At 37.2% G+C, this 14,507-nt stretch overlaps 1 protein-coding gene across 6 annotated transcripts in view; it reads left to right on the forward strand.

Annotated features, from left to right (window-relative positions):
• utrn (utrophin) overlaps positions 1 to 14,507 on the forward strand; it is a 397,580-nt gene that overhangs the window by 7,368 nt on the left and 375,705 nt on the right. For 2 of the 6 annotated variants that reach the window (XM_030127981.1, XM_030127979.1), the window contains exon 1: positions 8,100 to 8,298. The exons of 1 other annotated variant lie outside the window; for it this stretch is intronic. In XM_030127981.1, the coding sequence (XP_029983841.1) occupies positions 8,217 to 8,298 (82 nt within the window). In that variant the 5' untranslated portion in view covers positions 8,100 to 8,216. Of the gene's footprint in view, positions 1 to 8,098; positions 8,299 to 12,831; positions 12,980 to 14,507 lie in introns of those variants that run through there. 3 more of the 6 variants (XM_030127982.1, XM_030127977.1, XM_030127980.1) reach the window with 3 other exon arrangements.

Raw genomic sequence — 14,507 nt, forward strand, 5'->3', positions numbered from 1 at the left:
GTACCCAGACGGAGAATACGGAGCAGTACCACCAGGAACTGTGGAGGTAGCGGAACTTTTCAAAGAGCGACTGTATGAGTTGGTGAAAAACTACTGACATATTTATGACAACTACCCTCATCAATATCAACAATAGCATCTACATTAGTATTACCTCCTCTGTCGTCGCCATGTTTGTTTTTACTGACTTTCTTTTTCTTCGCCTCAAAAAACTTTACTCTTCTTCGTGATATTCGTCCAGTATGGTTAATTAAGCGTGTGCCCTCTGGTGGATGGGTTGAGAAACGCTCATTCCAATGCATTAAATGTCAGTAGCAGCACTTTGTTATAGTCAGACTAATGACAACGATAATAAAGCACATTTTCAAAAGTAACTAAGAACTGTTATGGTTTTATTAAGTACTCATATTGGTACTCGGTATTGGCAAGTAATCAAATGTAAGTACTTGTACTTGTACTCGGTCTGGAAAAAAGTGGTATTGGTGCATCCCTAATTAACAGTATGTTAAATGTAGGAAAATGTACAGAAAATTACAAAAGCCAGAAGAAAATACCATAATAAATGGTGATGTATGACTAAGGAGAAGGTTAAGCGAGAGAAAAATTCATTTGGAAGTTGCCATAATAATATTTATAAGTCTTTAAGGGTTAAAGGAGTGAAATCTGCCTCTTCACGACACATGTTACTAATAATGATTGTGTATCTGCTTGTGTGTGCATCATGGAAGACAAATCAAAACAGAAGCTCTTTCACCATTACCACCACTTCATCTTGTTGTCATGACCTCAGTTTTTATTTTTTTTGCTCTGATGAAACCTTCACTGTCTTCTGCGGGCCTACAGTCAGTAAAAGTTCTCATGACTGTAGGCTATTTTGACTTTACGAAAAGGGAAATTTGTCCATAGGGAATGCAGCTGGACGTGTCTCGTACGGTAAAATATAGTATGCACAAGCGTCCGTGTGTTTGTGTTAGTCTCTTTTCTCGTTGCTGAATCTGGTCGCTCTGGGAAGTGGGAGGAAACCGGCTCTGCAAAAATCCTGGCTGGAAATTTGGGAATGGAAGCACCGGCCAAAAAACATCTCCCCTGGGTGCGGCTGTGTGTGGGACTCTTGCGTCTTAGCTCCGTGAACGTACGCGCATTGGTCCAATATAACGATACACCACCCAGCCCAGATGACATTTAAACTCCTCTCCATGCTGGAAATGGCAGAAAATGATCAGTCTCGAATGTTCCTGTGGTTGGTGAACACATACAAAACTAGGCTCCACCTTTTTTGTGAATCTCTGAATGTGAACCCTGCCAGTCTAAACCCCCCCACCCTCCTCCACCCCCTGTCTGCCCCCTCATTAAGGCTACAAAGCAATGTTGCCCAATCTGCCTTCTGACCTCTCGCATGACGGGATTTACTAAAACAAAAAATAGGCTGAGGCCCAGAAAGAGTTCAGATTAACCCTTTCAAGCTATCGTGGTATTTCACTACTAAGTAAATAACTCCAAGGGATTGGATTACACCCTAATGAAATGCCTGAAAAGTTTTTGTCCTTCGGTCATTGTTACAAGTCTGTGCTGCCTGTTAGAAATGGTGTCAGTCATATGATCATGATCATAATACCTCTCTTTTCAAAGAAATTCTGGTTATGGTACATAGGAAATGTTGCGTGTAAAAATGGATATATACAGAGAAAAACAAGAACTGATCCACTAGAACAGGGGTGTCAAATTCATTTTTTTTTAGTTCAGGGGCCACATTCAGTCCAATATGATCTCAAGTGGGCCGAACCAATTAAATAATTAAAGTGAAAAAAATAAAATTACATTATGAAAATGTTTACATCTACAAACTATCCTTTAAAAATGTGAATAACATGAAAAACCTGAAATGTCTTAAGAAAAATACATGCAATTTTAATAATATTGTATCTCAGTTTATACAACTTATAGATCACAGTAGATCTACAAATACACAAAACATTTAATAATAGGCAGAATATTCATAAAAATGCACTTAAAACATTTCAGATTGTTCATATGTATACAGGTTATTCACATTTTTTGTGAAAAGATAGTTTATAAATGTCAACATCTTCATGTAATTTTACTTTTCTTTTTTTACACTAAAACAAATTAAAAAAATGTGACATTGTCAATATTGTAGCTTATTATGATAGCATTTTACTGGTCTGATCCACTTTAGATCATATTGGTCTGTATATCCTTGATTGTTAATATCTTCATTGTAATTTTTGCATTTCACAAATTCTTTTCGCGGGCCTGATTGGACCCTTTGGCGGGCCGGTTTTGGCCCGTGGGTTGCATGTTTGGCACCTGCGCACTAGATAGTCCCTTGTTGAACTTACACTGAAGATACAGCACTTTCATTTCAAGCCCCTAAAACAGTTTATATGCTTCGACATGGGAATATGCTCTTTCCAAGGCTCTGGACAGAGGTCTGCGGCATTATGGGTAAGTGCGTTTTCCATCCCCTTCTCTTGGATGTAGGCGAGACCACCGACATGATCGCTGCTTCCTTTAAACATGAACATTGTTTGGCTTCTTCCAGTTTTATTTGGACAAATGCAGAAAAAAAAGACGGAGGCAGGAAGAGGAGAGGCAGGTTAATCTCTCGGAGAGGATGAGTCATTTTCTGAAATAAGTTAACCATGCACGTATGGTGGTGGAAAAAAAGTTTTTGGACACCCCATTCATTTGTGATATATTACATTAAGAATCACGGTTAAGTCATTGAAGTCTGCCAAGGATTGTTCCATCCTCCAAACCCACATGTTCCCTTCTGCACGTGCTCAGTTCCATCGAGGTCAAAACTGGGTGTTTCAGCAAAATAATGAAACGCATCCAGAGCATGTTGAAACTGTCAAGAATTTAGTTTTATTTTTTCTAGTTAACAATAAACTTAAAAAAAAATTGCACTTGTTTGTGTCTGCCTGATGCAGCCACACCTTTGGAAACACAAAAAAGTTGTTTTCCACAAATATTTCATGATAATATTTGAGCTTGTGGAAGATTTTAAGGGTGTTGGAAAACTCTTTTCCATTACTGTATTTGTACAGATGACTCTGTTGCTTCCAAACAGTGGGAATAGGTTAGATTCATAGCTCAGAGATGCAATAATTAAAAAAAAAAAAAAAAAAAAAAGAACTGTAAATGAAGCTAAATGTCAAGAGATGTCTCCAAATCCATTATATACACATCATTTTTTTCCTCCATCTAGAGCAGCTGCACCACCTCACGACTTCAATGTTTCTTCAGTGTTTTAATTCCATCTTAAATACACGAGAATGTTTGAAATTTATATATGAAATTTTGATAAAATAGCTAACATAGCTGAATGTTTTTAGTCTATTTGCGTTGCATTTACTTGCATTAATTTACAACATTAATACAGTTAAATGGAGATCTGAGTGACACGGATCAAATATTTGTGTCTGTTATTAAACATGTATTAATCCTCATTATTGTTCCATATCAGTATTTTGCCATTGTGCAATAGAGGTCGATGAATATGGGTTTTTCTAAGGCCGATGCCGATTTTTAGAAATTTAGTCAGCAGATGGCCGATATCCACAGCCAATTTTTTAGGCTGTTATTTAAGGGTGTTTTTTTTTTTTTTTTTTAAAAGCATATTGACCGTAAAATACAATTGAAACCCTCAGATAATTAAGATTTTTATGCAGCAATATGAATGAAATTATTAATACACATACACATAGTACTCTTAACATTTACTGAATTTCAAATGCAGTTAAGACAGGTGCCTGATCAAATATCTTATAACATTTTTACTACTGATCAAATATTGGCTTTCGAAAAACAATTAAGGCTGATGGCCGATATTGAAAAAAATCTATATATTGGCCAACCTCTATTGTGTGTTATTGATGTTCCGGTACAATTAGAAGCATGCATGGATTGTTTTATTTTTGCAAGTTTTCCTTCATACCTCGTCTGGTCTGAGCCACTGTTTATAGCCATAGTCCATTAAAAGCAGACGTGTGCATTTTTCAAGTGAACCAGAGCAGAGAAGCAGTTCCATATTAGGAAAATCTACAATGCGTCATATTGCGATTACAGTATGACATACGTGTATACAGGTCTGATTTAACAGGTCCACTGCTCAAACTGCTAACCACAACCATTTGACTTATTTTACACAGTACACTGTATTTGTATCTTCTGTAAAAGAATCCCACATAGCAGACAAAGACATGTTCTTTTTTTGTCTCCTTCCTCATTGTACTAGCTGACATCGCAGTCGCCACCAAGGTGATTAATCTGAGGGTGGTTGATAGCTGGCGGAGGTTTCATCTGACAGGTCAACTGTGTGCAAAATTAACCCTTAAAGACCCAAACAGCCACTGGCAACCAAAAGCATCCACTGATTTAAAATGTTTAATACCTGTCGATCCACTAATCCTATCAATCCATGTAAATAATTCAGATTAAATGTAGTTTCTGAGCTTTTCATGGTCATCAGATATGACCCATTTGGACAATTTTCGTGAACATGAAAACGCTGTCATTTTCTGCAACATTGATTCACCAGTACAGCATATGTATTTGACAAATGACTGCAGTCAGAGACACTTGTTTTTATATTCAGTTATTGATGTATTTGCTGAAAAAGTCAGTTTTACTTCAGTTTTCTCTGTTTTGATATAACCTTTGAATTTACTCCGAGTTTTCATGAATATTTACATGATAGTTGAATTATATATAGTAACCACATACAGTCGTGGAAAAAATATTAGACCATCAAAAGTCATCAAAAGCAATGGTTATGCAATCAAGTACTAACTCCTGTGTGTATCATGTGACTAAAACAGACAGAAAAGAAAACATGGAATGCCTAAAAGCACTGTTTTTGTCAGTACAATGCCATAGCTATTGATGCAAAAACGTAAGTGATTTTGATTATCAAAAAAAAAAAAAAAACGTGGAAAATGAATAGATATCAGCTCTGAAATTAAACCATTATGAGCTATTTTTGTTGTTATCATTATATTTGTCCAAACAAATGTACCTTTAGTTGTACCAGGCATTAAAATGAACAAGAAGTTGACGAAAACAAGGGTGGTCTAATAATTTTTTCTGCGATTGTATATATATATATATATGGCACCCATTATATATAGTTACCACTTTATTTTGTTTATGTTGCTTCTGTACATACACCACCACTTTAAGCTGTTGCTGCTAATGCATATTGTGCAATATTGTCCAGATTTAGAGGATTTTATATTTATTTTAGTGGTTTTTATGGTAGTTCACATTCTATTCCATTGTTCTTACCTAGTTTTATCCAGTTATACCTATTGCTATTTATTTATTTGTATTTATGCTGCACACAACACCTGGGAAACTGTTTTGTTCTGATCATGTCTGTGATGGAATGATAATAAAGCAGAGTCTGAGTCTAAAATGCATGATTTACACGTAAAAATGCCAAATACAGAGAATAATATTATAATAAATGGTGATAAATCACTTAAGAAAGGTTAAAAGGAGAGAAAAATTCCTTTGTGAACTGCAACAAAAGTAGCACTGGGTCTTTATGGGTTAAAAATGAAGCGTCTTTGTCATCATCTTTTGAAATAGAAATTTTAATATAGTGGCGATGATATGTACTTATCAGCACTGAGATCAGCTTGATAGATTAGTGTATGTAAGTTTGCGGAAGATATTAATAAAATATTTTCTTTTTAATGATAGGTTAGAGAGTTGGATTTGAAGATGGGATCATATGTAGGCCAAACGTGTATTTATGTCTCACGCACACGCACACGCACACACACACACACACACACACACACACACACACACACACACACACACATACACACACATACATACACACAGAGCTTTATCCTGGTGTATATGCACTTGCACAGTTTCATTCAAGCAGCTCGGTGATGGATGCTCTCTGGGTATGAGTGCACGAGTATGAAATGATAGAGGGGGACGCCTGTCTCCGGACTCATGACTGATGCGGTTCTGTGGAAAGTCCCTTCTGGTCTGTGATTCCTTCAGCCATCGCCAAGACCGGCCTCACCCAGCGTCACCCAGCGTCACCCAGCCCAGTTCATTCCTCTGAGTTGTAACTAGAGCAGCTGCACGACAGGAAGCTTCATTCACTCAGACGTTGGAAGTCAATCTCGGGTGGGCCGGGAGGGTATTCCTCCTCTACTTCCTTTATGTGAAGGAAAGGAAAAGGGGAAACAAAACACAGGAAAATTAACTTTCTCTCTCTTTCCCTTTTTTTCTGTGTGTGTGTGTGTGTGTGCGTGCGTGTGTGTGTGTGTGTGTGTGTGGGAGGATGGAATTGTTTATTCCACTGGCCGTCATTGACTGGATTTGTCAATGACCAAATGGACTGTGTTCCCATGTTCCACTGCGCTGTTGTTTGAGTCTATATATGTTTTTAGGGCAGAATTGGCTTCTTTTGCAGCAAATGTGGATCACACACATTCACGTCTTTCTATCTTTTTACATAATATGTTCCCTCGCCCTTTACCTGAACACCATTTTTCTCTGTTTAACCTTTACTTAAGTGATTTATCACCATTTATTACAATATTATCCTCTATATTTTGTACGTTTTACTGTAAATCACTTTTTTTTTTTTTTACTTTACCCATAAAGATCCAACCACTGGCGACCAAAATCACCTACCAATATAAAATGTTTAATAACTTCTGATCCATTAAACCTATCAATCCATATAAGTAATTGGTGTAAAATGCAGTTTGTCATCTTTTCATGACCATCAGATATGACCCATTTGGATGTGTAGAGGCTCTGTAGTTACCATGGAAACACCATCATCTTCTGCAACATTGATTCACCAGTAAAACCCATGGAGTTGGATCAATGACAGTGGATGGAGACGCTTGACTTATGTTCAGTTAATGATACATTTTGTTGAAAAAGTCACATTTTCTTAATTTTTCTGTTTCTGGTGTTCTGACAGTTAACTTTAATCTGAGCTTTTATGAACAGCTACATGATCAGTGAATTAAATATGGGAAAATACCTGATTTTTATTGAAGAAACGCAAAATACAGAGGATAATATAATGAATAGTGATAAATCACTTAAGAAAGGTTAAATAGAGAGAAAAATTCATTTGGGAACTGCCGGAAAAGTAACTCTGGGTCTTTATGGGTTAATTTAGATCCACATGAAAAAGAGTAAATTCAAAGATTATTACATCAGAATACATCAAAATAGAGAAAACTGAAGAAAAATTAAATTTTTGAGCATAAAAACAAGTGTTTTCACCCATTGTCATTTATCCAACTCACCATGTATGAATCACCATGTATTGTAGTATTACCTTCTGTAATTTTGCATTTTTTCAGTAAAAATCCATTATTTTCCTATATTTAATTTACTGATCATGTAGATGTTCATAAAAGTGCAGAAAAAAATCCAAACGTTATACATCAAAACAGAAAAACTAAAGAAAAAAGTGACTTTTGCAGTAAAATATAGCATTAACTGGGTGTGAAAGCAAGTGTCTACAACCAGTCATTTATTAAACTCTGTAGGTTTTACTGGTGAATCAGTGTTGTAGAAAATAGATCATATCTGATGACCGTGAAAAGATGACAAACTGCATTTTACACCAGTTCTGTTCATGTATTGATAGGATTAGTGGATCAACGGGTATTAAACATTTTAGATCAGAAGATTATTTGGGTCTTCAGCGGATGTTTGGGTCTTTATCGGTTAAACCAAGTCATGCCTCCCCCCCCCCCCCCCCCCCCCCCCGAAAAAAAAAAAAAAAAAAAAAAAAAAACTAACAAAATAAACACTTAAAGCTGTGAATAGTGTCCCAAATGCCCCCCACACACAAACCACCTGTCACTGACCTCTTAATTGATGCTGAAACAGTCAGTTTTCTCGTCCGTCACTTTTCTCACCCCCCTGCTGAGTGTGTGCATGTGCGTGACATCACAACAACACACACACACACACACACACACACACACACACACACACACACACACACACAAGCCCAGTACCCCAAATAAGCCCACACCCGGTGTAAAAACCTCTCACACCTCTTTACTTCCTCTTTATCTTTTGTGCCGCTCTCTCTCTCACTTCACCTCACCACCATCTTTTCTTCCTGTTCCGTGTTTGTTGTTTATATTTCTTTTCATTCGGTTTTTGTAAAGACTTAACTCACCATCATGAATTTGAATAAGTGGATGTCGTGGAGAAAACGTAACTTCTTTAGGAGGAAAAGGAAACAAGATAATAGTCTCGTTTTAGGTAAGTGGATGAGAACAAAGTGTGTGTACATCTGTTGAGTTTAACATTGATTGAATGTGATCATTACAGGAAATAAGCTGTTAATGTTATTTGTAAAAAGTGATGAGGCAATTCATCTTGTTTTATAGTTGAAAGGGCTGCTAAAAACCAAACTACGCATCCAGATCACGGTCTGGTAGGCCGCAATTAGTCTTAAAATCAAAACAACACAGCAGTTGACTCATTTTTGTGCCCACAGCAGTAAATCCAGACTCTTCGCTCTAGCAGACTTTATTTCAGGCAGATTTGTGCAGGACAGTGTTTTACTTTGCGTGTGTTTGTGTTGCTTTTAGACACATATTGGATGTTTGTATTGATGTGCTTTTAACATCTGCATCTGTGTGGCTCGCTGCCTCTGCTGCAACCAGTTAACCATCAAATAACTCGCATGTGTGCAGATCAAGGACTATTGTTTTGTGCTAAACTGAGCTTCCCCTAGAGTTAGTATGTCTTCTTGCATACCTAATTGGATGGTTAGTTAGTTAGTTAAGTTTTATTTCGAGCACATAAAATCTCCAGATGACAAAGAACCATACAACGTGGTCAAACAAAATTTTCGGGACTTGAAAAGGAGTAGGAAGAAGTGTAACTTATAGACTCCTCCCCCTTTTTACAAACTAATAATTAAATTAATTCCACTTCCTTTACTTTAACACACTTTTTTTTCTACATATTTTTTACAGTAACACAAAACATCCGTACAAACCATTCACATACACTTTTTTAGTCACCTCACACACAATCAGATTTGCATAATCAACCTTTTTTTAATACAAACTATAATATTTATATGCACTTCAAATATTTACTACAAATACAATCATTAATAAATGTGATATTATCTCCTAATCATGATGGTCTGTATTAATTAATTAATTACAAATAGGCAAGTAGATAGAGAGTAAGTAGACAGTATTTATTTTTTATGCATTATTGTATATTATATTATATTCACTTATTCAGATAATGTTCTATATTTTGTTATTATACTGGATTTATACATCCTCTTAAATGCACAAATTGAAGAATACATTTTAAAGTTTCGTTCCAGATTTGGTTAGGATGGTTAATGCTTAGACCAGAAGTGAGTTTACCAAAATTGAATACTGGCTCATCTAAAGGCCTTAACACACTAGGAACATGATGGAAATAAACACCACAAAAGTCAAAATTATTCATATCAGCGACGATGGGAGTATATGATAGTTGCGATACTTGTTCAATAAAAGATCTGAATATAATCGTGCCAGGCCGTTGGACAAAATGAGTAAAGATTCAACATCACCTGGAGCCTCATCTCCACCTCTGTTCTTCAGTGTCGGGGGGGAAAAAGTCGCACATGATACAAACTATATTTGATTTATATGACCTTTACGTTACAGAAACTCCTCACCAGACTGTCTGGGGTGTCAAAGATATGGAACATGGGCTAAGAACAGCCCACCAAAGGGTCCAATCCAGCCCATGGCATGAATTTATTAAATAAAATTTACACTGATGATATTAACAACAATGATGTTAAAATAGTTTTACTTCAGGGGCCACATATAGACTAATATGATCTCAACTGGACCAGATCAGTAAAATACTGTCATAATAACTTATAAATAATGACAAGTCCAAACTCTGTGTTATTGTAAAATTATATGAACATTTGTACATTTCACAAAAAATGTGAATAACCTGTACAAGTATGAACAAGCTGAAATGTCTTATGAGACGTGCAATTTTGCCAATATCCTGCCTGTTACTAAATGTATTGTGTATTTGTAGATCCACTGTGATCTGTTGTAATGTACATGTGTAAATTATAAGCTTAATAAATTGCACTTAAGAAATTTTAGGTTGTTCACGTTACTCACATTTTTTTTAGAGGATAGTTTGTAGATGTAAACATTTATGGAATGGAATGGAATTTTACTTTTATCATTCTAAAACATAGAGAAAAGTTTGAAGTTGACATTATTTATAGATTATTATGTTATTATTTTACTGGTCCAGACCACTTGAGATCATATGGACCCATATGGGTGTCTTATGGAAGCTGATCAGGTGATTGATGGAGACACATGATTGGTCCTTATGTCCGCAGCACATTAAAGGGCAGGTGCACGGGACCTGACCCAACCCCCCCCTCATGAAAAAAGAGGCCGACTCAGGGTCTTAACAGACTAATATCAAGGAGCCTTTTTATTTCACAACAACTATTTTACAGTCATGTATCTGTGTTGTGTTTCTCATCCACTGATTGATTTTTACATGTGGATTTGAATAGAAAGAGCAACAAAAACCTAAAGGATGACACATTAAAAGTCAGATTTATAACATATAACAAGAAAACACAACAAAGCGCAAGACATTTAACCTGTTAAGACCTGGGCCATTTGTTTCCAGCGGGAATCATGTCAACATAACACAAAACAATGGATTAACTGAGAGATAAATATATAAAACCAAGTTATAGTCAGAAAACAGCAAAGGTGAGGCTTATTGCAACCCTTATTTTTGCTCTTTTTAGTCTTGTGTTGTGAGTTTTTAGCAGCAGAGAAATACTGTTGGATCTGTCAAGGGTTAGCTTCAGGCTTCAAAGTGTCTCATTGTCCTGTTTTAATGAATTATTCATGATATACATTGACTGTTAGCTTGTTTTAGATATTTGCTCCTTTTAGTGCTTGTTGTTTGAGTTTTGTTCTGTTGTCTGACAGTTGGTTTCACTAGTTGCTTTTCCACTGACCCTCAAATTGTGCGAATATAACTTGTGCATAAAAATGTACCTAATGGAAAAACTACAATTTCGCCAAAACTCTCGTTTTTCCATGAAAAGTTTTTGCGCTGGCACGAGGTGGTTTTTCAGGCAAATCGCAATTGGTATATTATGCAAAACTGCAATGGAAAGACCTTTTTCCGTAAAACTAGAGTCACATGAATAAAAAAAATGGATGTTGATGGATGTTACAACAAGTAAAGAAGAAGAATTTTAAAAGACACATGGCACAGTAAGTGTGGACACACCAGGAAAATGAAATTTTTTTAATTAAATTTAGTACGAGACAGAGGGGTAATATGTAATAATAATAATGGACTGGATTTTATATAGCACTTTTCTAGACACCCAGAGCGCTTTATATTATTGATCCATTATTCATTCACTCTCACATTCTCCGTCTGGTGGTGGTAAACTAAATATGTAGCCACAGTTGCCCTGGGGCAGACTGATGGAAGCATGGCTGCCAATTTGTACCTACGGTCCTTCCGACCACCACCAAACATTCATACGCATTCATACACCAGTGTGAGTGGCACTGTAGGGAAGGAGGGTGAAGTCTCTTGCCCAAGGACACAGTGGACTGACTAGGATAGAGCGGGATTCGAACTGCCAACCCTTCGGTTATTGGACAACCCGCTCTACCATCTGAGCCATGGCCGCTCCAATAACAAATAAAGCACTGGGAGAGCGCAGACCTCCGCCAAGAGAGATGTGCCCCCCTCCCACCACCACCAAAATTTAATAATTTCTTCCTTGTGCCAGTATCAACATTTCCTGAAAATTTCATGGAAATCCATCCATAACTTTTTGAGTTATCTTGCTAACTAACAAAGAAACAAACAAACACACACACACACACACACACACACACACACACAAAACAAAGTGATCACAATACCTCCTGGCAGAGGTAATAATGAATATATCTGTAAATAAACATGATATTTATGTTTGTTGCCATGTTTATGGAATGACTTCTCATTTCGTCTCGTGATAATAAATAAACAAATCATCACATTTGTGATTTAATGGAAAAACGGACATGACGCACTTCTGTTTTTTCAACATTTAGTCAGTATTGGTAAAGTTTTGCACAGATGTCCAATGGAAAAGTGACTATTGAGATGCTATACTGATGTTCTTCTGGTTAGATGGATCTAAAGAAGGTGTATAGACACACACACACACACACACACACACACACACACACACACACACACACACACGCACACACAGAGCCACAAGTTAATTAATAAAAATAACTCTCATATAAAAAAGTTCTTTTTGCATTTAAGGGATTTTTCTTGACATTTGGAGCGTAGTATCTGATTTAGGTGGGTGTGAGAAGTTTTCAGTTGGGTGGAAGTGGGTGCACCCCCGCCTCTTCGACCCTCCCGTGTTGTGTCTGTGTTTGTGCGTTGATCTCTGACTGATATGCCCATCTCTACCATCTTACGATGTTCCTCGCATTCTGTCCTGTTGCACGCTGGGATGGCGCAGAACAGTGTTTGAGTGTTTATTGCCGCTCATCCCCTATCTGACCGTGCATTATGTCTCCACGCCCCGGTCTCGCCCTTGTCCTGTCCTGTCCCGTCCTGCTCTGCACCCACTGTGTTTTCCCTTTCACTGGCACTGTCCCTCTTTCCCTCCCCTCTCTCTGCTGCTGCATTCTTCTGATCTTTTCCTCCCGCTCTGGTCAAGGAGCCACAGAAGCAGAGGAGAGAGGAGGACGCAGGAATGTCAACTTCTGCTCTCGCTGCTCATACTCTTGGACTATTATTCTCTGCTGCTCTTTGTGCTTTTACTGTTTCCACGACTTGCAGCGTTGAAGCAGATTTGATTGAAAGATGGCAGAGTTTGGACTGAAACTCAGAGGTAGGAATGATTGACAGGTGGCTTGATAGGTGCCACAGGTGGAGCCGTAAAGTAGATGGAAATCAGTGGTGCATTTTGTTAGTTTTTATAGTTATGAAATGTGGCAAGTTTCTATTTATTAGTCTTTTGGTTTAGTTCACTTTGCCTGAGCAGCTTTAGACGTATTTTTATTTACATCTAGGGCAGTACATTGATTTCATTTGATTAATTCAGGTGAAAATTATGAAAAAAAAAAAAAAAAAATTGTAATACTGATATTGTTTCCCAGCAGACTTGACTTTCTGTGTTTTGTCATTAAAATTAATTATGAATGTTTATCTCCAGTTGTGTGTAGCATTTGGGAGCATTTCTGAATCATGTTTTGTTTTGTGTTGACATAGTCAGGAAACAAGGGGTTAAAATTGTGAATCGTTCATAACATTGAGGGAAAAAAATGTTTTGTTGAGCTCTAGATTGATGCTGATTTGAGTTTTTCAGTACTTAGTAGTAAATGGATTGTTTTGAAGTGGCCGAAGTTGGATGAAACATTACATTTACTATGATTTAAGGGTTTTGTAGTCGGAAAAGTTATTTAATACTTCATATGTTTTATGTATTAATACATCATGATTGTGTTTTTGAAGCCTTTTTTATTTTTATGACACTTAAAATGCTAGTTTTAGTCGTCTTTTTTAATACTCTATACTTTTTTTTTTGCAGTCTTTGGATAAATAAGGAACTTGTTATCAATATAAGGCAAGTGGATATAAAACTGGGTGGAAATGAAGTGTTTCTACAGAGAGATGTTGTCTACAAGGACGTGTATAACACCAGAACATGCAGGTGATACCAAAAAATGATTTTGTGAGGAGCGGCTCAGGAAGACGTGAAACTGGGGAAACTTTTTTTTTTTTGCCATAACTTTCCACTTTGATGTTCTTGCTTTTAACTCATCTCATTTACAAGCTGCAGCGGTGATTTAAAGTTAACTTGTGTCATGTCAGGTTTGCAGAGTGACCTGAGCTGAGTCGCTGCGCACCGTCCATCAGCATCAGCCTCGCTCTGACATTACTACTTTCATTACCCCTCGCTGTTTTCTTCTCAGCTAATTACAGTAATACACACACCTACAGTATGTGCACCATAGGGGTGTTTTTCATGCTGCTAAGTGGGGATGTGGGCTAATCTCTTTGGACGTTTGGAGTGTTTTCCTAACAAATTCCCAGATCTTGGCGAGCGAAGAGTGTCAACAAGGCTGTGCCGGCTGGGACAAGCTTAGACAAGTGACCGCTGGAGGGAGGAGGGAGGAATGCCTGGGAAATTATAGGAATTCTATGCATTCCTCGCAGCCTTCAAAGTGAAACAAATGCTTCTGATTGAATTAAATTTATTAAGTATCGCCGTACATGAAGGAAAGAGAGATGTGAGTTTAAATAGAAGATAATGGCTGCCTTTAATGCTCCATCATGAGTGTGGTGGTGTTGGTGTGGGTTGTGTAGTTGTGTAGTTGTAAGTGGCCTGCAGTGGGCTGTGGGTGGTGCTTTCCTTT

Source organism: Sphaeramia orbicularis, chromosome 24 (assembly GCF_902148855.1).
Source record: "Sphaeramia orbicularis chromosome 24, fSphaOr1.1, whole genome shotgun sequence".
Taxonomy (NCBI): domain Eukaryota; kingdom Metazoa; phylum Chordata; class Actinopteri; order Kurtiformes; family Apogonidae; genus Sphaeramia; species Sphaeramia orbicularis.